The following is a 26,873-nucleotide window of genomic DNA, read 5'->3' as shown; positions in this document are numbered from 1 at the left end:
TGGAATTTCTCGAATTCTTGAGTGACAAATGTCTTAGGCAACATGTAACAGAGGGAACAAGAGGTTCAAGAGTTTTGGATTTGGTTATAGCATCAGAAGAGTTGATAATAACTGAGTTGACATCTCTCCCACCAGTTGGAGAGAGTGACCATATGGTTTTGACCTGGAAAATGAATAGACATGCAGGAGTATCAAAGAGACAGGAACTTATGTGGAATTATAATGCAGGTGATTATAATAGTCTTAGATGTCAACTTCGGGAAGTTTCATGGAGGGAGGAATTGGAAGGCTGGGATATCATTAGTGCGTGGGAAATTGTGAAAGAATATTTGTTAGCAGCAATGGCAAGTTGTATACCACGAGTGAAGAAAAGGACACAATTTGAAGTAAAGTGGATGACAAACAATATTAAACAGTAAGTTTTAAAAGAGGTAAACCGTGAGTAGACATATCGTTACACAATAAATGCCTGTGACACACAGGCGAAAATTATACTAACAAATAATCTTTCTACGCGAGTTTTTTCCGTTATTTATTGTGTACCAATATTAAACAGGAATTGCATGTGAAAAAGAGGCTATGGAAGAGATATAAGGAGACAGGTGAAGAGAAGATGCATGAAGAATATAAGACACAGACCAGAAGAGTGACTAGTGTGGTAAGGAAAGCGAAACTGGAATATGAAAGGAGATTGGCCTAAGATCCAAAGAAAATCCTAAGGAATTTTTTTAGCTATGTGGCCAGTAGGAGGAGAAATGACTGTGGAAAAATGATACTGTGGGATAGAAATGGGAATAGAGTGACTGATGCAGAGGACATAGTGAAATTGTTCAATGAACACTTTATTGGAGTATTTCATCCTAGAGATGTCAGTTTTAATGCTAGAGCGATAGGGCTGGTTCTAGGTTTAGAGGTACAGGAAGAGAGTGTGTTTCAGATACTGAGTACTCTGGATGTCAGTAAAGTTTGGGACTGGATGGTATTTCACCATGAGTTTTGAGAGAATGTGTGCATTCGTCTGGCTTCGGCAAAGGTGCCCAGGGAATGGAAGGAAGGTAAGATAGTGCTATTGCATAAGGGCGGTAGCAGACTGGAAGTGTCTAATTAGAGACCAGTTTGTGTGTCATCAGTAGTAGTTAAGATCTTGGAGAAAGTAGTGAGGGACCATATACAGCATTGGGCAGATGAGGGTAATATTATCTGTGAGAGTCACATGGATTTGTGAAAGGGTGCTCTTGTTTTAGCAATATGCTAGCCTTTTATAATAAAGTTAAAAGAACATTAGATGAGGGAAAGGCATATACTGCAATTTTCTTGGCTTTAGCAAAGGCATTTGACAGGGTGCCACATGATAAGCTGATATTTAAGTTGCAGCACATGGGTCTGGATGTCAGATTGGTCAACTGGATTCAGGATTGGCTATCTGATAGGTATCAGAGAGTTATGTATGGTGGAGCAGTTTCAAGGAGACAGAGGGTTACAAGTGGGGTCCCACAGGGCTCAGTACTAGAACCTATATTGTTTAACCTTTATATCAATGACATTGCCAGTGGTTTGCAAGGGGATATTCAGTTGTTTGCAGATGATGCAAAGCTGGGAAGGATTATCAGTAATAGTGCAGATGTGGTAGCCCTGCAGAGGATTTGAATAAGCTAGATAGATGGGCAAATGAATGGGGATGCCAGTTTAATACAGCAAAATGTAAGGTCTTGAGGTTTGGGAAACATCGATGGGATGCTGCATACTCTATGGGAGGAGTTATACTGGAGGAAGTAGGAGAGACAAGTGATGAAGGTAACACAGAGGATTACTGCAATTATGAGAAGGACACTGACTTGCAAAGATAAGAGGGTTATCATTCCATTGTATAAGTCTTTGATCAGACCACACTTGGACTATTGTTCTCAGATTTGGTCCCCAGGATTTGAAGGGGATAAATTAACTGTCGAAAGGATACAAAGACAGATGACAAAGATGGTTTCAGGACTGTATAATGTTAGTTATGAGGATCGGCTGAGGGAATGTGGACTGCAGAGTTTGGTGGATAGAAGAAGGAGAGGTGATATGATTGAGACTTTTAAACTGTTGGGAGTTGGTTACAGGGTTGATACTGGGGAGTTCTTTCGCTTGGTTGAACAGTGGGAAGGAGTGATGACAAGAGGCCATCCCTGGAAGTTACGAAAGGAAACTGTGAGCAAGAGGGTGAGGAGTGGTTTCTTTGCGTGGAGGGTTGTTGAACCGTGGAATGCATTGCCTGATGGAGTGGCGAGAGTGAGAACGGTCAATGAGTTTAAGGAGTGGTATGATAGACTTTGTGTTTCTTAGGCGGGGGAACCTCCCCTCGATGAGTCTTGATTCCATGGAGGCCTGAATAATAATTTCCTATCTTGTATAAGGCCTCAGGGACTGTTACGATCTCATTCCATCTTTTATATTATCTTCCAACTGATCTCTTTCCCCATGGGTTTATAGTCAAGGATTTGTTTGGTGATTCTACTATTGTCCATTCTTCTAATGTGTTGTTTCCATTTACAGTTGTGAATATATTCTATTATTGGTTGTTCATTCATTTCTTCCATGATTTCTTTAATGATCTAAAAAGCTGTATCCTGCAATTCTCCTCATAAATCTCATTTCTGCTGCAGTTATTCTTCTCTCATCTCCTTTTCTGATCGTCCATAAGTCAGCATTGGCCTTGTCAATGTTTTATAAGCTCTAATCCGAGTATATTTTTGTACCTTTGATGGTTTAAAAACATGATTTATAATATTTAGAGCGCTACTGAAATTTGTATTTTCATTTCTATGTATTTTTCTTCTCTGTAAGTTCGTAATATCCAAGGTATTTGAAAGAGTCAAAGTTTATTCTCTTTTGAAATTTCGATATTAAATTTTTTATTATTAGATTAAGATGATGAATAGAGTATTGCAGATCAGTTTCAGAGGCTATAAGTATAGCCTGATCATCTACAAACAGTATCGTACCTATGTTAGTGCATTTGTTAATTGGGATATAATCATGTACTGTGAGTCTCCAATGTCTTACTATAGAATTCATATAGATTGAGAAGAGAATGGGTGATAGGCCACAGCCTTTCTCCCAGTACCATTGACAGGGTGTAGCATAGAGGTGGCCTGCCTCACGGCACAGCCTAATAAGAGCGGTCGTTCAGCCATATTGTGGTAGGCGCCATCATTAGCGTAGCAAGTGCGGAAAGAAGTTTTTCCAAGCTTAAGCTGATTAAAAATTATTTGCAAACAGCAATGACCCAAGAAAGATTGGTTGGTCTAGCAACTATATCGATACAGGCGGACATATCTTATAAATTTAAGTTTGATTCACAGGGGAGCCACCCCAAATCTAGTAATATTGTCATTGATACAGATAGAGTAGTGATCAATGTATCAGGCAGCCCACCGACAGACAGTGAACATTTCATTCTGTCTAAAGGGCATAAATTTACGGTTGCTCCAAATAAAGTACCCATAATATATAATAGACTTTTTTCCATAGTATAGACAGAGGTATTCGATCCTTATCCCAAAAAAACAGCTAACAGGACAAGATTCAAGTGTGCAAAAATTCTTTTTAACGCCAAGCCTCCGCGGCCGAACCTATTGTATGCTGGACAAAAAGCACTGAAATTGCTAAAAAATAACAAGAACCTAATTATTGCAAAAGCTGACAAAAGGGAAGGTTGTAGTCATCCAAGACAGAAGAGAATACAAGAGAAAAATATCACTGTTACTCTGCGACTATTCAACTTACAGGCTCATCAATTCAGATCCTACCGGTAATCAAATAAAAACCTTAATGCCCTTATAGAAAAAATATTGATATGGGATGAAGATAAAAAGAAAACACTAAAGACCTCCTTTGGATGCACGCCGAGATTATGTGGTCTTCCAAAAGTACATAAGCCAGGAATTCCACTAAGACCAGTTGTAGACTGTATAGGTTGTCCCACTTACAAAATATCAAAATTTCTGTCAAATTTACTCACTTCAACTAGAACTGCTACATATATAAAAAATTCTGTAGACTTCAGAAATAAAATTTCCGATCTGCATCTAGACGATTCGGAGATTATGATTAGTCTAGATGTTGTTTCGCTGGCACACAGCATAGAATTACCACGCTAAGAATTTCCTCCAGACATTGTCAAATTATTTGAATTTGTAATAAAAGGTTATTTTTCCTTCAAAAACCAGTTATACCAACACATCGAAGGGACAGCAATGGGTAATCCAATATCTCCTGCTATTGCCAACTACTTCATGGAGCATTTCAAACAGCGTATCTTTAACAACATTACACCCAGACCTACATCACCATCCCAGTCAAAAGGCAGGTACTATAAAAACACTAGTTCATATAGCCCACTCCTTTTGTTCTTCAGAAGAACTTTTACAAAAAGAATTACAGTATATTAATTCCTCCTTCATATCCAATGGCTATAAGAAGTCCTTCATAAAAAGAGCTTTAAGTAGAAGTGCTCCAGTATCCTCTTCAAGTACAGAACCTACACGTATACCTATCCCCTATGTACAAGGGGTTAGTGAACACATAGCTAAGGTGCTAAAACCACTAAATATCTGTGTGGCTTTTCGACCTGTCAGAAAAATCTCCACATTTTTAATGTCTCCAAAGGACAAGCTCCCACATCTCAGCTATCCAGGTGTCTACCAGATTCCCTGCTCATGTGGGTTATCATATTTCGGACAAACAGGAAGATCTGCTCAGGTCTGGTTAGAAGAACACCAGTCGTATATCCAATACCTTGAACCCAAACAGTCTGGAATTGCAGAACATGCCACCAACATCAGACATAGAGTTAAGTGGAAATAAGACAAAAGTCGGTTCCTAATGGAATGTCTATACAAAGAAACATGTGGAACATTACTTCACTCCCCTAACCTAAACAGATCCAATGGTCTATGTCTTTCCCTTTGTGGGAGATAGTACTTTATAAAGCAGTTTCTAACATAATTGTATACGCATATACTTAATTATATAAAATTTTTTTTTTAATTATTACAATTGAATAATTAAAAAAAATAATTAAATTTAACCTTAGCTACTTAGGTGGCACTTTGTGAATATAACAGTTATTGTTTAATTAGCCTTGTGGCTAATTGAACAATAACTTAGTGAGGTACTGATGATGCCTGTGATACTCAGGTGAAAATTCTATGAATAAAGAATAATTGATGCGAATTAATTCTGTTATTATGATAGTAATGTCTACTCATGGTATTTCCTTAATGAAACTTATAATTTAAATTTAGAAGAGCTTGTAAAGAGTTTTATTGTGTGATATCCCAAAAGAGCAAACATTTAATTAATATTATTATGCAATTGTTTTGCATTAATGTTTGTCTTGTAATAAAAACAAAATGGCAATTGGAGGTTTTCTTATATTGTGTCTTATAATCCATCAGGGACGATATTTAATTCTTTGCCTCAGGACACAATCTAATCAGGCGACGGCCCTGTTTATAGGTTCCTAATCAGAGATTTTTCCATCAACTTTTACTGCAATCATGCTGTCTATATATGTATCATGGATCGCTTTAATTAGGTGATGAGGAATTATCATTTATTAATATCTCAAAAAATTTATTGCTGTTAACTCTGTTAAATGCCTTAGAATAATCAATATAGGTTTCTACATTGTATTCTTTATGCTTTTCCAAAAATAAATTTCCAAGGTAAAGTATCCATCTGCACAAAAATAGCCTCTCCTGAATCCGTTCTGCTCTTTTATCTTATCTTCCCAGAACTGGGACAGTTAATTTTTCAGAATTTTACTATAAATTTTGTATCCAGAGTTTAGGAGACTAATTCCTCTATAATTCTCAGTTATTAATAACATGTTGCCTTTCTTGTGTATAGGAATAACTATTGCCTTCTGTCAGTCTTTTGATGGTGGTTCAGCATTCCATATTTTATTTATTAGTTTAAGGAAACAGGTTTTGAGGTTTGGGCCTACATATTTGATTAATTCAGTATTCAACCCAACTTCACCTGGTGTTTTATAGTTTTTATTATTATTATTACATAACACCAACAAGGAGTCCAAGGACTCATCAAGGGAGGGCACCTACTCTACAACTCTGTCTCCATACTCAATCCACCAACTACAACAAACCGCAACTACCATCATCATCATCTACACCAATGCCATCTACCACCCATCACCAGCACTTTTATTTTCACCGACAAACACAAACATCCATGGCCATGGTGGGATTCGAACCCGCAGCCTTTTGGATGGAGCGGATATGCGGACCACTCGACAAACCAGGTCAGCAACCGGTCTTTTACAACTTTTTAGAGTAGTTTGTAACTGGTTTATTGATATAGGATCCCACAGTGTCTCATTATTGAAGTTTATTGTAAATATTATAAAAAAAGTGGAGCCATGAGGAGTGTTTGCCTGAAGAAACAATAGAAAGTGTGGCTGTGGCAATTAAGAGGGGTGAAAGGGTGGATGAGATGATTGCGATGGTAGGAACAAATGACTTGAAAGGTAATGTAAATTGGGCAACGAGAGATATGAGATTCTTTCTTGAAGTTGTACGAAAGAAGACGCAGAGAGGAAAGATAGTGTGTGTGTTGCCTAGGTATGATAGTGGTGAGCTGAGCAGAAGAGCAGTAATAGTGAATAACATAATAGCTAGAATGTGTCAGAAGAGAGGATTGGAATATGTGGATTCTTGGAGGACGTTTGAGGACAGAGGAATTGTATGGAGAGACTGCTTGCATGAGGAAGGATGCAGGCATCTGGAGAGAGAGAGAGAGATTACTGTTTTGAACGAGTCGGTGTGTCAATGCAGGGAAACTAGAAGTCCCAAGGTGGATGGTAGCAGGGGTGGCCTCATGTGAATGGGTACTTGGGAGAAGGGGGACAACATCAGGTAACGCTGAGCCCAGTGGAGTCTAGAGGGGATAATGCTGGGTATAGAAACAGTGGCATTTTTATGTTTTATACTAATGCAAAGCATCCGAAATAAAGGAGAGGAATTGGTGGCTGATAGCATCAGTCTGGACAAAGATTATTGGGATCACTGAGATATGGTTGACAGAAGAGGATATAATAACTGGAATAGAATAAATTTAGTTTAATCCTTTATCCAAGTGTGCGCAAACTTGGTTTGATTACACTTGGATAAAGGATTAAACTAAATTTATTACAGTCTAACACCAGGTAGAAAAAAACTTCCAACATCTTTCTCTAAATCCAGAGTAATTTAATAATAAGGTGAGACACCTTTTGACAACTCTTATAGGTAAATGACCTCTTCATTGCAGTGCCGTAACGAGGGCGTGGCGAAAGAGGTGCCTCCCACAGGTGTAAAACGTATAACATTTCTGTTATTTCTGGGTTAGGGAGATGCAAGTTGGACACTTGCCACAGGCGCTTCATACCCTCGTTACGTCACTGCTCCATTGCTACCACCTTAGTATCACCACCTCTGGGTCTGGTTCCCACTGAAGAGACCTCAATAAGGGTCAAAACCAGTCTGGGTAGTGGCCCTTCCCTTAATGCATATCATTATACATGTCTGCAAAGATGTGCTTTGCATTATGGGAGATACTAAGACAAGTAGTGATGAGAGCTGGGTCCACCTTTACCACAAGTTGCCTCAGTCCTGAAGCTACTTCAGGTGCAAACTTGGTTTGCTTACACTTAAAGGATTAAACTAAATTTATTATAGTCTAACCAAGTGGGAAAAAACTTCAAAAAAAAAACTGTACACTGTTACTTCAATTCCATCAGGAATTGAAGTAACAGGGTACAGCATTTTTTGGCAGGATAGGAAGGGAAATTTCTAGAATTCTTGAGGGACAAACGTCTTAGACAATATGTAATAGAGGGAACAAGAGTTTTTTTGGATTTGGTCATAACATCAGAAGAGTTGATAATAACTGAGATGACATCTCTCTCACCAGTTGGAGAGTGACCATGTGGTTTTGACTTGGAAGATGAATAGACATGCAGGAGTATCAAAGAGACGGGAACATATGTGGATTATAAGGTAGGTGATAATAACAGTCTTAGACATCAACTTGGGGAAGTTTCATGGAGGGAGGAATTGGAATGCCAGGATATCATTAGTGCTTGGGAAATTGTGAAGGAATATTTGTTAGCAGTAATAGTAAGCTATATTCAACAAGTGAAGAGGACACAATCTGGTGTAAAGTGGATGACAAACAATATTAAGCAGGAACTGCATGTGAAAAAGAGGCTATGGAAGAGATAAGAAGACAGGTGAAGAGCAGATGCATGAAGAATATATAAGACACAGGCCAGGAGAGTGACTAGTATGATAAGGAAAGCAAAACTGGAATATGAGAAGAAATTGGTCTTAAGATCCAAAGAATATCCTAGGGAATTTTTTAGCTATGTGGCCAGTAGGAGAAGAAATAATTGTGGAAGAATGACATTGTGGGATAAAAATGGAAATACAGTGACTGATGCAGAGGACATAATGGAATTGTTCAATGAACACTTTATTGATATATTTCATCCTGGAGGAGTAAATTTTAATACTAGAGGGATAGGGCAGGTTCGAGGTGCAGGAGGAGAGCGTGTTCCAAATACTGAGTACTTTGGGACTGGATGGTATTTCACCATGAGTTTTGAGAGAATGTGCTAAAGAACCGACAACTCCTTTGACCTGGCATTTCAATGAAAGTCTGGCTACGGGAAAGTTGTCCAGGGAATTGAAGGAAGGTAAGAAAGTGCCATTGCATAAGGGCAGTTGCAGACTGGAAGTGTCTAATTATAGGCCATTTTGTGTGTCATCAGTAGTTGTTAAGATCTTGGAGAAATTAGTTACAGACCATATACAGCATTGGGCAGATGAGGGTAATGTTATCTATGAGTGTCAACATGGATTTGTGAAGGGGCACGCATGTTTTAGTAATATGCTAGCCTTTTATAATAAAGTTACAAGAGCAGTAGATGAGGGAAAGGCATATACTGCCATTTTCTTGGCTTTAGCAAAGGCATTTGACAGGGTGCCACATAAGCTGATATCTACGTTGCAGCACATGGGTTTGGATGTCAGGTTGGTCAACTGGATTCAGGATTGGCTGTCTGATAGTATCAGAGAGTTGTGTATGGTGGAGCAGTTTCAAGTAAGCAGAGAGTTACAAGTGGGATTCCATAGGGCTCAGTACTGGGACCTATATTGTTTAACCTTTATATCAATGACATTGTCAGTGGATTGCAGGGGGGGGTATTCAGTTGTTTGCAGATGATATGAAGCTGGGAAGAGTTATTAGTAATAGTGCAGATGTGGTAGCCCTGAAAGAGGATTTGAATAAGCTAGACAGATGGGCAAATGAATGGGGATGTCAGTTTAATGCAGCAAAATGTAAGATTTGAGACACATCGATGAGACGCTGCATACTCTATTGGAGGAGCTATACCGGAGGAAGTAGGGGGAGACAAGAGATCTGGGATTGATGATTGGTAGAAACCCGAAATTCAGGAGACATATTGCAAAGGTGGTGAAGGTAACACAGAGGATTGCTGCAATAACGAGAAGGATGCTGACCTGCAGAGATAAAAGAGTTATCATTCCGTTTGTATAAGACCCTGATCGGACTACATTTAGACTATTGTTCTCAGATTTGGTCCCCAGGATTTGAAGGGGGGTAAATTAACTGTGGAAAGGGTACAAAGGCAGATAACAAAGATGGTTTCAGGACCGTACAATGTTAGTTATGAGGATTGGCCGAGGGAATGTGGACTGCAGAGTTTGGTGGATAGAAGAGGTGATATGATTAAGACTTTTAAACTGTTGAGAGGTGGTTACATGGTTGACACTGGGGAGTTCTTTTGCTTGGTTGAACAACGGGAAAGCGTGATGACAAATGAACCAGTTAAAATAGTTCTAGTCTTTTGACGGGGATGGTGATGAGATTTAGCATGGATATAATGGTCTGTATGAGTCTTCTTCCTAACAACTGAGAAATGCAAGTTACAATCTGGTTGATGAAGAATTAAAAGATCTAAAATGGCTAACTGCTTATTTACTTCTAGGGTGAATTGGATGAAGTGCATTTAATTTAAAGAGAAACGGTTGTAATTCATAAGAAGAGCCATTCTAGATAGCAAAAATGTCATATACATATCTGAACCAGTGAGTAGGTCCAGGTGAAAATATGTTGAAAATACCTTGTTCAAAGTGCTCCATAAACAAGTTAGCGATAGAAGGAGAAATAGGATTTCCCATTACTGTTCCTCTGATTTGTTGATAACTCGTTTTTAAAGGAAAAATAACCAGAATATATATTACAAAATCAAATATTTTAACAATGTCTGAAGGAATATTGTTGTAGTAATGCAATGCTGCCAGATAAAGGAAATTAGTAAATAATGAAACAACATCTAAACTAAGGTTTTTAATGCTTCATGATAAATTTGATTCACTGGCCAGCCACTTTAGAACCAGTACTAATGTCTGTGATACGAGTAGACTAGTCATCATTGTTTCTGGCTGTCCACTAACAGAGAATGAACATCGTTTTATCAAAAGAATATAATTTCGCTATTGCTCTGAATAAGGTACCCCTTATGGATTTTTTTTTCCATAGCATAGACAGAGGTATTCAATCCTTATCTCAAAAAAAAAAAACAGCTAACAGGACACATTTCAAATGTGCAAAAATTCTTTTTAATGCCAAGCCTCCACATCCTAATCTCTCTTACTCTGAATAATAATTTAATTATTACAAAAGCTGACATGGGAAAGGCTGTTGTTATTCAAGACAGAAGGAAATATGAGTGAACAATGTCTATTAATCTGAGTTTATTCAACTTACAGGCCCCTCACATCGGATCCTACTGGTAGTTAAGCACACTTAATTCTCTTATCAATGTAATGTATCTACATGGAATGAAGATTAAAAAAAACCTTCTTTGGTCATCCACCTAGATTGTATGGTCCCCCCAAAATTCATAAACAAGGTATTCTGCCATTTGTAGACTGTATGGGATGTCCTACTTATAAAATTTCAAAATTTTTTTCAAATTTACTCACTTCAACTAGAAGAACTGCTACTTATATAAGAAATACTTTGAATTTCAAAAATAAAATTTTGGATCTTCATTTAAGCACTTCAGATATTAGTTTAGATGTTTCATTATTTACTAATGTTCCTTTATCTGACAGCATTGAATTACAAGAATTTCCTTCAGACATTGTTAAAATATTTGACTTTGTAATACATTCTGGTTATTTTTCCTTCAAAAACAAGCGACATCAACAAATCGAAGTTTTGTTATAATAAAATTACAACAAAATTCTTGCTATTGCCGCCAACTTCTTTATGGAGCACTTGGAACAGCATATCTTCGACATTTCACCTAGACCTACTCACTGGTTCAGATATGTAGATGAAATTTTTGCTATCTAGAATGCCTCTTGTTATGAATTACAACAGTTTCTCTCTAAATTAAATGCACCTCATCCAATTCACCCTAGAAGTAGTAAAACAGCCATTTTAGATCTTAATTCTTTGTCAATTAGATTGTAATTTACATTTCTCAGTTTTTAGGAAAAAGACTCATACAGGTCATATCTATGCTGAAACTCATCACTATCCCAGTCAAAAGGCTGGAACTATTAAAACACTGGTTCATTGGTCCCACTCCTTGTGTTCTTCAAATGAACTATTACAGAAAGAATTACAACATATTATTCTCACTTCTTTATCTAATGGTTATAAGAATTCGTCAAAAGAGCTTTGAGCAGTTTTGGTATCTCTATCTCTTCAAATACAGAAGAAATAACTTATTCCTATCCCTTTTGTGCAAGGCATTAATTAATGGAATGGAGAGTGAAAGTTTTAAAACCACTAAATATTTTTGTCACCTTTTGCCTCATTAGAAAAATCTCCACCTTTCTCACTTCTCCAAAGGACAAACTTCCACCTCTCAATTATCCAGACATCTATCAGATTCCTTGCTCTTGTGGGTTATCTTATTTCGGACGAACAGGAAGATCTGCTTTTATTTGGCTAGAACACAGTCTTATATATTCAATACCTTGAACCTGAATAGTTTGGACATGCAGAGCATGCTATCAACATTAGACAGAGTTCATTGTAACAAGATGAGTCCTTAACAAAAGTCTTTCTCATGGAATGCTTTATAAAGAAATGTGAAATTTTACTTCTCTCCTAACTTAAACAGATCCGATGGTCCACATCTATCCCCCTTTGTGGAAAATGGTACTTTTTAAATCAGCTAATGTTTCCTAATTTTTTTAATTGTATATTTTAATTATTTTATTTAATAAGTTAGGGAATTTAATGACTGTTTTTAGTTATCTTACATTAGCTACTTAGGTGGCACCTTTTGGAAGTCAGTTATTGTTTGCTTAGCTTTGTACTGAAGGTGGCATCTTTCTTCAGTACAAAGTAAAAAGAAAGTAAAAATGAGGGTTTTGCCTTCCATAATTAGTTCCAATTTGAGAGAGGCCTATCACATTAACAGTATCCACACACAGACAGTACCATGCTCTCATATTACTGAGAACAGTGGACTCTGCAAGTTGTTTTAAGTATCTGCTACAATGGAAAGAACATTCCCCAAAGCACACAATTCTTTCCATTATGGTATATTTAAAGAGTTAATTTCAAGATTAATTTTATCCTTACAGATGCCAAATAACAAGAATCGTGCAATGAAAAAACTGTATATACGTATTGTTGAAAGTTTTATCACTTGGTTATACTATAAATTAAAGATGCCAAGGATATAATTTCTTGTCAATTTTATGTGCATATGTAGTCTTTAACATGACAAAAATTATGAAATATTTGCTGATCTCTCCATATTACCAATCATAGATGATTTTCCCTGTCACTAACATGAATACTGTTCACCTAAAAGTAAGTATATTTATCACATTACTACTGGAAAAGAAGGCATATATTACTATCTTGAGGATTATTAAATGTAGATTTATTCCAGTTCAGAATTATGTCGATATGTTCATTAAGAAAATGCAGACATTCTATTTAAAGGAAGAAAAATAGCACTTCACCATAATAATTTTAATATGTAGTATTTGGGTAATAATATTACAGTATATTAATACAGAATGCAATTTACTTGCAAATTTCTACTTCCTTGATAATACTTAAAAATATATTCTTAAACATTTGCAAAACTTTGGTTTCAGTTTTAAACATTTATTTTTTAATACTTTATAACACTACGATTATTTTCCACAATAACAATATTAATGAAGCAGTGTATAATCAGATTCATCCCTCCACATACATGATATAAAACCAACAGACTACGAAAATTACATTAAGTATCTGAAAAATCTCAGGCAGTGTTTCACAAAAGTGCTTGATCATGCCCGAGGTACTTTTAAACTGGATTCTCAGGTTCGGCAAGACATGTTCAAAACTGCAAAGGGTATGAATGAAAGGAAGTTAAAAAAAAAAAAATACATGCAGTTTTATTTATCTATTAAAATTTTGTTATACAAAATTCGAAATAATGGTGATTTGAAGACTGTCATATTTATTTTCAAACACTTATATAATACTAGGTTTTCAGTCTGTATAAAACATTTACATCCCACCATAAAGACCATTCACTGTCACCGACTTTTCCATCACCTAACTCGCACCAATTCATATGTTCATTTTTTACTTTTCTGTATTTCCATTATAAGTGGTCCTCCACAGCTTCTAGCTCGCTTTTTTTTTTTTTTTTTTAAGTTTACTTGACCGAATGCTTCAATATACAGTTCAAGAAATAAAATACACAATATTATATATAACAAAATATATTATTACGTGACGCATCCACACACATTTGTCACACTTTAAATGAGTTTGCTGAAGTATTAGTATGAATTATTAATGGAAAATTTCCCAAAATTTTATTCATGTTTCTGAATTATGTTTCAACAGTGTTGTGATAATGAAAATTAGACTACTGTTTTAACTAGTACAACAGTCTTAAGGTAGTTAATTCATGTGAAGTTTTAATACTAATGCTTCTTACATAGTAATATCGCTTTATGTAAAATGAAGCAGAGCGATTCATAATCGTAGGTTTTTAATAACTTTAGGTTACAAATACAAAAGTTTCTAGACAAAAATATGTGATTAAATTATGCTAAAATGTCTTTTGAAACTCCAAATTAAGCTGCATATTCGGAGCTTCAGCATCGTGAGCACACACCGAAAAAATACCCTCTTGAAATCGAAGCTTTTAATCTTTAAGATCATTCAAATTAGATGAAACTTACTTCTTGGCTTCCACAAATGCCGGAGATATATACTTTGATTGCCATACTTCTGATTCGAGTCTCTTTAAATACTTCTCAACTTACGGAAGAAGCTACTAGACCGATCCACCTTGGTCCTATCGCCCAATGTTTGGATTACGTATCATAAGGGTCAGGTTTAGGCAACGCCCTCTGCAACCATCATGATCGACAACATTTCAGTGACGTCATAACCATAAAGTTAGCGCTACCTATAAACTAAAGTTAAATAGATTCCATGCGGCTGCGGTTTGTTTATGATATGTGTACGAATGCTTTGTTTTATGAAATGGGAAATTACATTCGTGATTGTTACCTTAACGATATTGTAAATATGCTTAGCCATTGAATTTTATTTATATGTAGGTTACCATTCATTTATTAACCTACAAGTCAGCAGTTGGAAGATATAAGGGCTAATAAAGGTCGAAGCCAGTAAAAGAATGTAATTCTTAGCTTTCATATATTCAGTTGATTTTATGCAGTAATCATTAAAATATGAATGTGCTGTCTGAATGTATTCAGATTACATTTTCTTTGGATACTAATTAGGCTTCATGACATTTAAATATAAACATATACGAATGGATTTGCATAATATGGTAAGTTTTATCATTTACTATTATTACCATTAACATGTATTCTAAGATATACGTATATAGTGTAGTCATGTGGGGAAATAGAGAAACTCCAAGCAGATCACTGGACATAGAGAGAGAGAAGTTTTGTTGTCAGTTAATAGCATATTCGTAGAAAGTACAAAAGTTAAAAATTTGGATATCTTATCAACAGACACCTTTATGGAGTTCCAGTAGCTGTTGTAGGAGGGCCACACTAACTGTTATTCACACAGTATAGGCACTGTGTGGTATCCATAAACAAATTCACTAGCACTTCACTTACAACTACTTTGGCAGCCATTCCATTCATTTATTCGCTCACTCACTCTCCAGGGAGGAGGGAAAAAAAAAAAAAACACTAGCCTTGACATCCTAGCTAATTGTAGTTTTAGTCAACATTCTCCAGATTTTGGAAAGTATTTTACCTTGGGTATAATAAATGTTAAAGATACCAAGCTATTTTAAACCTGGTTTTACTCCATTTCCCAAGTAAGCAAACAAGTCAAGTTTACGCCTGCAAGTGTTGCAAGTCTAGCTCACCCTGCACGTAGTGCAATTTATTTATTTATTTATTTAATAAGGTTAAAACACCTTATGGTAACTTGTTCTGGTAAAATACTTATAAGCTTTGTATTACTAAAATCTTGGTATTTCTAGCCTGGCTCCCACTGATGAGACCTCAATAAAGGTCGAAACCAGTCTGGGTAGTGGCCCCTTGCCTTTAATACAAAGCATTATACATCTCCTCCAGGAGATGTGCTTTGCATTATGGGTAAATATTAAGATTAGTGATCAGAGCTTATTCTACTTTTACCATGAGTTGCCTTGGTCTTGCACTACGTGCAGGGTCAGCTAGACTTGCAACACTCGCAGGTGCAAACTTGACTTGTTTGTCAGTTTGCTTGCTTGGGAAATGGAGTAAAACCAGGTTTAAAATAGCTTGGTATCTTTAGCATTCTCCAAATTTTTTTCCTCATCTAATCTATTATTATTTGACACCTCCAAGGAGTCCAAAGACTCATCGAGGGAGGGCACCTGCTCTACAACTCCGTCTCCAACACTCAATCCACCAACTGACTGTGACTACACCAGTGCCATCTATGGGCGACCACCACCACTAATTTTTCCACAGACAATCACAAACATCCGTGCCCACGGCAGTATTCAAACCCGCAACCCTTCTGCTGGAGAGCAGATACGCTATCCACTCGGCCAGCCAGGCTGGCCCAATCTGCATTGAAAAATTTCCCAAGCATTTGTTCTATAAAACTCCTATGTCAATCATAGGAAGCATTTGAGTTAAACACCATCTTGGTCATTGATTTCAGATCCTTTCCATTATCTCTTCATCCGTAAGTAACCACATGAGCACAGGTCAAGATATTGTCATATTATTATTATTAAACAAGACCTCATGGAGTCAAAGACTCATCTGGGAGGTCCTTTTATCACACACATCATACCGTGTCTTAAACATACTCAAACTCCTTGCAGACACCACACTCTCAGGCAAGGCATTCCAATCATTCACAACTCTGCACGAAAAAACCTGCCTCTCACTCCCCTACTCACACCCTCTTTATACAGTTTCCAGGGATGACCTCTGGTTCTCCCCTGATCTCCCACTATTCTCTGTAGAACTTCTCCACCATTGATCTTATAACAACCCCTTACCAACTTGTAGATCTCTATCATATCTCCCCTCTTCCTTCTCTCCACCAGACTCTGCAAATTACATCTTCTCAATCTTTCCTCATACTCAACATTCCAGAGGTCAGAAACTACCTTAGTCAGTCGCCTTTGGACCCTTTCCAACATCTCCTCATCTTTCTGAAAACCCGGTGACCAAATCTGGGCACAATAGTCCATGTGTGGCCTAATCAGAGCCTTACCTTATACAGTGGAACAAGAATCTCCCTACTTCTACATGTCAGTGTCCTCCGCATCATTCCCAGAAGTCTTTGTGTTGTCTTCACAATTTTGGCGATGTGTCCCCTAAATTTTAGGGAAAAATTTTGGGGGTGATAGTGGATAAAAATTTTCCACTATCACCCCCCAGATCTCTTATTTCCTCTACTTCTAACAATATCTTCTCACCAAGCATAAATTTTGCATCCATCTTTGTTTTCCAAATTTTAAAACCTTACATTTTGCAACATTGAACTCGCATCCCCATTTGCTTGCCCAATCACTCAATTTATTCAAGTCTTCTTGCAAGGCCATAACATCTTCACTACTCTTTATGGTTCGTCCCAACTTTGCATCATCTGCAAACAACTAAATATCTCCATCCAAATCTTCGCCAATATCATTAATATACAAGTTAAATAGTAATGGCCCTAAAACAGACCCCTGAGGTACTCCACTAGTGACTTTCCTTTTCCTGGATATCGCACCCCCATACACAGCTCGTTGATGCCTATGAGATAACCAGTCTCCAATCCAATGCACTAATCTAATATCCAACCCCATCTGCTCTAGTTTAACTGTCAACTTATCATGAGGTATTCTATCAAAAGTTTTTGCGAAATCCAAGTATATTACTGTGTATCCTTCTCCTCTGTCCAAGGAAGCAGTCACTTTATTGTAATAAGTAAGTAGATTACAAAAACATGACCTCCCTTTAGCAGATCTATGCTGTCCATCAAAGATTATACCATTGTCGTCAACCCAACTCTGGATCCTAGTTCTCACAAGCTTCTCCAACAACTTGTATCTACTAGGATAAGATATTATTTTTCGAAAACTTCCATGTTACTCCTCTAAATAAATATTAATTTTCGTGGCAATTTTGCCTATTTTTGCTTAGGAATACCCCTTTTTATGATGTCAAGGAAGAGGGGGTGGAAATGTGAAGATAGAGAAAAATTAATACTTAATCTAGTATTAATTTTTATGGCTATTTTGTCTATTTTTTGTTTAGGAGTATCCTTTTTATGATAACACTGGCGTTTTACTCAATTTTTAGGTGTTACTGATGTTTTAAAAATATAGATATATGAAGAATATAAGGAAAGAATAATTTTGGACATACCTTTGTAGGATGTTCCTGGCTGTCATCTTAGTGAGCGACATCCGGTGATATTACTGAAGTATGACTGAAAGGAAGGGGGGGGGGAATGTGGAGATAGAGAGATGTAGGAGAATTGCAGGTATGACACAAGGTATGTGAAATTTAAAACCCATGTTTTAAATTGAGTAAAAAGCCAGTGACATCATAAAAAGGATACTCCTAAACAAAAAATAGACAAAATAGCCATAAAAATTAATACTAGATTAAGTTTCTCTGTAGTGCAATTAAAGAACAATAGACATTATGCCCTGTGATTGGAAAAGACCTGAATTTCCTTCTCATAGTTGCAATGAGAAGAATCTTTATATAAGCTTTTTTCAAGTGAAGACTAGTTAGCTGATTTCATATAGAAGTAAAAGGGTTGTTCATCCGGCATATATGCAAATTGGCCAACAGAGCACATGCGGTTTACAGAAATAAAATATTATTGCTGTTGGTGGGCTGTAGATAGCATTGTATGTGGTTGGAAGATTAAACAGGAGAGGTGGTCAGTTGTGTGTAGTGGATTAGTCTGTCCTCCTATAATAAATCCTTGGAAGTGTCAGGTAATAATAACAACTTCCTCCAAGCTAGCATGCTTTTCGACATCCACATGATCTTTTGAATTATTTTGCCCACTTGTAATAGTAGTATAATACACACAGATTTCAGGCTTTCATCTTAACCCTATGGAGGTTGCAGCTGATCTGACAGATACATGCAAATTGTTTAATATAAATATTCTTATACATATTCAGTGCATATCTTGGAGGTCATGACTAGCTGTGCGTGCATATGTTATGAATGTTAAAAAAATGTTTAATTTTCTTGACCAAAAAGCTCTGGAAATACTTTTATTGGGATTATATTGATCACGTGCATATAACAACAACTAAGTTATACCAACTAGTTTCACCAACTAAGTCTGTTGGCATCTTCAGGGTACATAACTGATGTACGGCACTAAAAAGTAAAAAACTGTTACAAACTATAATCATTTAGTGCCATACATCAGTTATGTACCCTGCAGATGCCAACAGACTTAGTTGGTGAAACTAGTTGGTATAACTTAGTTGTTGTTATATGCACTTGATCAATATAATCCCAATAAAAGTATTTCCATATGTTGTGAATGATTATTCCACACTGTTTTTTACTGTCAGTTTGATTAAACACGTGTTATGTAAAGGTTTGTGATATTTGACAATAAATTGTATCTGAGCGATACTGCAAACTCTGATGTCAGTATAGTATTGGTTTAGTTTTTTTTTTTTTTATTTACCATTGAAAATGGTTGTAAAAATATATCAGTTGAATAATCCATCAGATGTTGAAGAGATTCAGCAAATATTACTCAAGTCCAATGATGAGAATGATAAGAGTCGAATGCGAAAGTGAAATTTGATAGTAAATTGTATCTGAGAGATACCACGAACTGCGATGTCAGTATAGTATTGATTTAGCTGTGTTTTTTTTCTTCCTTTGTTTCTTTGTTCAATAATTTCTAGACTGTTACTGAAAATAAACCATCATATGATATTTTCAGTTTTTTTTTTTTCTTTTTTAATCACATTTTAGCACACACACTAGTAATGAATGTATCTCTCAGATGCACGCGACTTACACTGCAGTTTTTTCGACCACGACCTCCGCAGGATTAAAGTGTAGCTTTATCCCTTACCATGTTAAACCAACAGTTATTATTATTATTATTATTATTAAGAGAGACCTCCAGGAAGTCAGAGACTCATCAATGGAGGCCACATACTACACACACCAGCAATCATACTTATTCTTGAATTCGTTCACACTGCTTTGCACTCGCAACATCCAATGGCAATCCATTCCAATCATGCACCACCCTCTGAGAGAAAAATCTAGTCTTGACGGCCTTCATTATCAGCTTCCAAGGATGCCCTCTCGTCCTTTCCCCACCCTCCATAAATTGAAAAATTCCATCAATTGGAATCCTGTAAGACCCTTTCAGAAGTTTGTAAGTCTCAATCATATCACCCATCTTTCTCCATTTGCTAGTGTCTGCAGTCTACAAATTCTCGACCTGTCTTCATAATCAGCATTCCACAATTCTGATATAATTTTGAACACTCTCCTTTGCACTCTCTCTCCACTATATCAGAATCACAACAGAAACCAGGAGACCAGACATGTGCACAATAGTCCAAGTGAGGTCTTATCAAGGCCTTGTAAAAAGGCAAAATGACATCCTTATCTTTACATGTGAACATTTGTTTCAGCATTGCAATTATCTTTTGAGTTGTATTTGCAGTTTTTGCCACATGGCCCTAAACTTCAACTTCCTATCTATTAATACTCCAAGATCCCTAGTCTCATCAGTTTCTGCTAGCTTAATCCCACTAATATAATATGACATTGGATATCTAATCATGCCGAAGTGAATGACTTTACATTTACTGACATTGAACTGACACCCATTTTCCCATGCCCACAATTCCAGCCTATTCAAATCATTCTGCAAAGATTGCATATCAGCAGCATTCTTGATTACCCTACCTATCTTTGCATCATCAGCAAATAACTGCATGTCGCTCGTTAAATCCTTCCCAATATCATTAATGTACAGATTGAATAACAGTGGACCAAGCACTGATCCTTGTGGTACACCACTTGTTGCCTTAAACCTTGCAGACTCAAATATTCTGTATACCACTTTTTGATATCTGTCAGTCAGCCATCTTCTTATTCATGCTAATATTGTATAATCCAAACCCATTTTCTCCAATTTATGCTGTATTCTCTCAAAATCCTTAGCAAAATCCAAAAGTATCATGGTATATCCATTCCCCTTGTCTAGTTCAATGGTAACATTATTATAGAATGTGAGCAAGTTGCTAAAACATGACCTTCCCTTGGTAAACCCATGTTGTTCATTGCAAAGTAGAGATTCACTGTCAACCCATTTCTGAATGCAAGCCCTAACCAAAATTTCCAAAATCTTCACCACCAGTCCTGAGATACTAATTGGTCGATAGTTGGATACATCGGTCTTTGCACCACTCTTGTGCAATGGAATTACCATACATTCCTGCCATTCCTGTGGAATCTTCCCTGTTCTGAGACTCATATTAAACATCCTGGTCAAAGGAATGGCCAGTCCAGCTGAACACTGTTTTATCACAATTGCTGATATTCCATCAGTCCCTTTGGCTGAATTCTTATTCAGTTTGTGCAACAGCTCTAATACTTTGGCCTCACACACACCTGCGTTTCTTCATCTAGTGAAGAGGTAACAGTGAGCTCAATGTTGTGTTCACCAGGTTGATAGCTTTTAACAAAATGGAAACTGAGCATTAACTGAGCAACCTCTTCTGTATCTATAACCCCCATGCCATCTGGATTTAGAAGAGTTGTTCTTTCATATTCATTCTTTCTTTTACTTGCAACATATCGATAGAATTCTTGTGGGTTGTCATTAGCATGCAGAGCCAGTTTCTTTTCATAGTCAAACTTTGCTTTCCATACAACAGTTGTGACTATTCTATCCTGCTGTTTATAACATCATCCTTATGCAAACGGTATTCCTTCCACATCGTCCTTTTCTTACGAATCTCTTGCTTAATAAGATTACACATCCATTTGATTCCTACTCTATTTCTTCTTCAAACTCTTGGGACACGTTCTGATATCGCATCATTTAAGTATTATTTAAATACTTCCCATGCACTGACAATATTCTTTCCATCCAGCAACCAATCCCATTCCACTGAACTCAGTATACTCCTCAGTTGGTCATAATTTCCTAATTTTTAGTTCAGCATGTAACCTTTTCTGAATGGAACATTCACAAAATAATAAATTTAGTTTAATCCTTTATCCAAGTGTAAGCAAACAAAGTTTGTGCCTGAAAATATCTTCTGGACTGAGGTAAGGTGGTGCAACTCGTAGCAAAGGTGGATAAGCTCTCATCACTCCTTGTCTCAGTATCTCCCATAATGCAAAGCACATATCCTTGCAGACATGTATACTCCTATGCATTAAGGGAAGGACCACTACCCAGACCGGTTTTGACCTTTATTGTGGTCTCGTCGGTCGGAGGCAGACCCAAAGTGGTGATACTAAGCTAGAAGCAATGGAGAGGTCATGTTTACCTATACGAGTTAACAACCAGTGTACCACCTTATTATTAAATTACTCTGGATTTAGAGAAAGATGTTGGAAGTTTATTTTGCACTTGGTTAGACTTGGTCATAATTGGATTTAAGCCATCCAATATCATTAGCAGCATGCCCCCTCCTCTCTTATCCACTCTATCCTTCCTAAAAATACTGTACCCATGACACTCGACACCTGTTAGGTCTGATTCTGCTAGCCAGGTCTCACCAATTCCTACAATCTGAGGTCGCAACATATTGACTAAGGCAACAAACTCTACCCCTTTGTTTCTGATACTCCTAGCATTCGTGTACAGACATAATTTATTTATTTATTCATATGGAGTTTCCTCCCTTTTCTCTCCCGTCCCTATTGGGGCGAGTTGAGCCCCCTCATGAAGGGTTAAGTATTTATGGCTGTAGATCCATGTGTTCACGGGGCAGGTTTGCCTGCTTGCAGGATGAAAAACCGCAGATAAACTGGTGGAAAAAACCCCGCTGTCCACGCCCAAGACCGGCTAACTTGGCTATGGCTGAGGAAGATCCTTAAGCTCTTCACGTCGGCGACAGGAATCGAACCCAGGACACTCCTTCCCCAGGCATATGGTTGCGAAGCTCATAGCCACTAGGCTGACTGCGTGGACTACAGACATAATAATCTACTTGCATGTTCTTTTGTATACTCTTGTTTGTAGTCTGCCTGACACAGTTAGACAACTTGCAGATCTCTATTCTTCTCTAATGCTTTACACGTGTAGACATCTTTGCACACATATGATGGTTCCGAACCGGACGAACATAAACCTGAAATCGTTCTCACCTCTTCAACATTTCTATGACAAAGCCCATTCCCGTCATTAACACAGTTATGTACCATTGTCACTCTTACGACAGTTATTTGGTATAACACTTTATTATACCATATACCAAATAACTATCTATAAAATCATCCTACAGATTTTTAAATTGCCTTTTATTAACCATTGTTCTCTCCAGTTTGACATTATCAGCAAAGAACTAGATAGCCCCTCCCCCCTACCCCAGTCCAAAGTAATTTCTTATATCATTAATGTAAAAATGGATAACAGCATTTCCTGTATTCTACTTTGCTGTGTGCTACTATTTATTGTCTGTCAGCCATCATTTTCATATTGTTATCACCAGATCTCCTTGAAGTTGAGATTCATTGCTCTCCACTGTCATACATAATGTTCATTCATCAAACTGTGCCTTAAACTCATTCAGCATTCATGCACTCACCACACTCTTGAGAAATGCATTCTGATCATCAGCTGCTCTTCGTGCAATGTATGTACTCCTAATCCCCTTTCTCATATCCTTGTTATACAGTTTCCATGACTTCTCGTTCTTCCCATCTCCCTCCAGTCTCTGAAAAATCCCTTCAATATTAACATAGTAACAACCTCTTACCTGCTGGTCTGGTAGGCTGAGTTGTTGGCGTATCTGCTCTCCAGCCAAGAGGCTGTGGGTTCAAATCCCGCCAAGGGCATGGATGTTTGTGATTGTCCTACTGGACAATCACAATCAATATATACTGCCGTGACCTATGCCCTGGCGCAGTATGACCCTTGATGTTTTGCATAATAAAAAATCATATTTTTTATGATGTAGGTAGTACCTCTTACCTACTTATGTCTCAATCATATCTCTCGTCTCCAGTATATGCAAATTGTACTCCATCATACCCACATTCTACACACCAGAAACAGTGACTAAGGTTGTTTCTGGTCAGCATACGCCAACAACTCAGCCTACCAGACCAGCAAGTAAGAGGTTGTTACTATGTTAATATGGAAGGGATTTTTCAGAGACTGGAGGGAGATGGGAAGAACGAGAAGTCATGGAAATTGTATAACAAGGATATGAGAAAGGGGATTAGGAGTACATACATTGCATGAAGAGCAGCTGGTGATCAGAATGCATTTCTCGAGAGTGTGGTGAGTGCATGAATTCTGAATGAGTTTAAGGCACAGTTTATATTCATCTCTATATAAACCAGTTGACTAAATGTGCACACAATAATCCATATCATGCTTAATTAATTCCTTATATGATGGAACCCTAACCTGTTTATTTCTGCATGTCTAGGTCTTCCTCATCATTTCCATAATTCAGTGTGATGATTTCACAACTTAAGCAGTGTGATCCCTGAAGTTCAAATCCCTACCCTTTATCCATTTTCATTTACTGCAGTTTGCTTATAGATATAAATAAATAAATAGATAAATCTACCAATGTCAGTGTAACCAGTTATCATTATTCTACAGGTATATGCCTCCATGGAGTTCGAAGACTCATTGCAGGAGACCCACGTTAACCTTTTGTATACATAAGACCTGTCATACCTCTCTTTAAATTCATTCTTGTCAGGGCAATCTATTCCACTCATTTGCCTCTCTACATGCAAAAAAATCCAGTCTACACATCCTTACTAATCACACTCTTATACAACTTCTAGGTGCAATCCCTAATTTTTTCTCTATTTGTCAGGTATTGAAAAATTTCCTTTGTGTCGATTTTATAGAACCCCTTTTAATAACTTATAAGTTTCCATCATGTCCCCTCTTTTCCTCCTATCAACTAAACTTTGCACCCCACATATCTTCAATTTGTCCTCCATAAGAGACATTCCATAGACCCATCATCAGCTTTACCAGTCTGATTAGCCAAGTAGTTAACATACCTGCTCTCCAACCAACAGGTCACAGGTTCAAATCCTGCCATGGGCATGAATGTTTGTGATTGTCTTTAGGTGGGAGATTAATTTCATCACCTGGTGTGAGACCACTGACCTATTTATTGGTGGCTTGAAAATGTTCCATGTTTACCACGTTTAATCTTTAGAGCAGGGTTTCCAGACTGTGTAAAATAAAATGGGGGGGAACCTTATCTCATCTACGGTACAAATGTCTTATAGGTTTACTAATAACTTTTCGTGAGTGGGAACAAAGTTTAAAAAAAAAAAAAAACTTGGTCACTTGTCTCTGAATTCTCTCTGCCACCTAATCCCCAAGAAACCTAGGTGACTAAAACTGCACAGCAGTCAAGATGCGGTCCAGTCACAGCCTTATAAAGAGAGAGAATAACCTCCCTATTTTTACTTGTGTGTTCAACATCCAAGTAATCCTTTGAACTATTTAACCAACTTTTGCAATATGCTCTGAACTTCAATTTTCTGTCCACCATTACCTTTTCTACCCAAAGTCTATAACCTTACATTTTGCAGCATTACATTGACAACCATTATCATTTGCTGGCAATTCATTTAAATCATCATGCAGGATATCTACATCATCCTTATCAGCTATTTCCCTCCTCAGTTTTCCATCATCAGCAAACTGAATAACCCCCCCCCCAAATCTTTCCCTACAGTTGTATAGTAGGTGTCCTCCCGCGATGAGTCTTCCGAGTCTTCGGACTCCTTGGAGGTGTCACAAATAATAATAATCTCAGAAAGTGAGTGAGTTATTAAGACAGGACCCCTTTCCTTCACAAAGCTGTACTGCCACACATAGAGTATCACATTCCTTCTGTATTATGGCCATATCCAACTATAATAACCTTGATTCCACTAATCCTAGGCTGCTGATAGATCCCTAATTTGCAAATAGATCTCTAATTTTCCATGTCTTGAAGCCTCTTTTATGTAATGGAACAATCTTTCCCCACCATTTCTTTAATTAAATTAGCCTAATCCCAGCACTCCCAATTTTTTGTGCTTTCTCATAATATACAGTCCATTATCCCATTAAATTCCATGGTTATTAAGATATTTACAGTATTCTGATATGAACCTATCTTAGGTAAATGCCCACTTCCCTAGATATAATTTAAGATCCAACTTTCTTGTTGGATTATGTATTGTTTTTAATTATCTGGTCTTACTGGTGTCTGTGCACCCTATCCATGCAAAGGAATGTTGTGTAACTATCCTTCCCACAAAAGGGTAGGGCATCCTGTTTATTCCTTAAAGGGCTAAGAGATGGAATTATTTATAGATGCACTGAGTAGCATACTCAGGTTGGATGTATTATGTATTTAAGTATTTCAGTTTTATCAGATGTCTTTGTAATGTAAGAAAATCATACCATTGGCTTACAATGATACCATTTCTAAATACAGTAAATAAAAATATAATACATTTTAAATAGAGTGCAGTCTGTTAGTGTGCTTTGTCAACTTGGACTAACTTTTTTTTTTTTAAAAAAAAAGATCCATAAGATGAGTATAAATTGTACAATCTCACAAGTTTGAGTTGTTGTTTTTAAGTAATTGAATTTGATTAGTCATTTAGGAGTATGTATTATATGTTCTAATAATTGAAGATGATACTTGTATTATTTTCTGTAACCAAGTTCTGCAACATTATGGTAAGTGATATGTGATTTGCAAATGTCATTAAGTTTTTTCCTTGGTTCCATTTAAAAATGAAGACTCATCTTGTAATGAGTCTTCAACTCCATTGAAGCTTGGAACTAATACTAAAGGTGCAATGTTGTCAAATATCTCTCTGTCAACTTCTTGAAGGCTTTAATCGTAGTAGTTAGTCCTTTCTATAATGCATAGATGCTATGCCAATTCACATCGAGATCTTCCATTTTGATTTATAGCACATGCAGCCTTTGAAGTTAGAGCATGAATTTGAACAGATGCCTGAAAAGAAGACTCATAGTCTGAGTGAATAAGCACAGGAGCAGGGATGCCAGTTCAATGTTGCAAAATTAAGGTTTTAAGAATT

General features: G+C 37.0%; 2 protein-coding genes across 3 annotated transcripts in view; one reads left to right on the top strand and one right to left on the bottom strand.

Moving 5' to 3' along the window:
• The window catches only part of LOC150096045 (SH3 domain-binding glutamic acid-rich protein homolog), an 85,072-nt gene extending 70,664 nt beyond the window's left edge, over window positions 1-14,408 (bottom strand). For both annotated transcript variants that reach the window (XM_090409467.1, XM_090409466.1), the window contains exon 1: window positions 14,295-14,408. In XM_090409467.1, the coding sequence (XP_090265593.1) occupies window positions 14,295-14,339 (45 nt within the window). In that variant the 5' untranslated portion in view covers window positions 14,340-14,408. The remainder of the gene's footprint in view (window positions 1-14,294) is intronic.
• A 163-nt stretch (window positions 14,409-14,571) lies between these two features.
• LOC150096044 (uncharacterized) overlaps window positions 14,572-26,873 on the top strand; it is a 137,226-nt gene continuing 124,924 nt past the window's right edge. The window contains exon 1 of the mRNA XM_090409160.1: window positions 14,572-14,914. The gene's annotated coding sequence lies outside the window, so the exon portion shown is untranslated. The remainder of the gene's footprint in view (window positions 14,915-26,873) is intronic.

The sequence above is a fragment of the Typopeltis vanoorti genome, chromosome 19, assembly GCF_054136105.1.
Source record: "Typopeltis vanoorti isolate ZY-2024b chromosome 19, IOZ_Tvanoo_1.0, whole genome shotgun sequence".
Taxonomy (NCBI): Eukaryota; Metazoa; Arthropoda; class Arachnida; order Uropygi; family Thelyphonidae; genus Typopeltis; species Typopeltis vanoorti.
The sequence above is the reverse complement of the archived record's forward strand: the minus strand, read 5'-3'. Positions and strand labels throughout refer to the sequence as shown.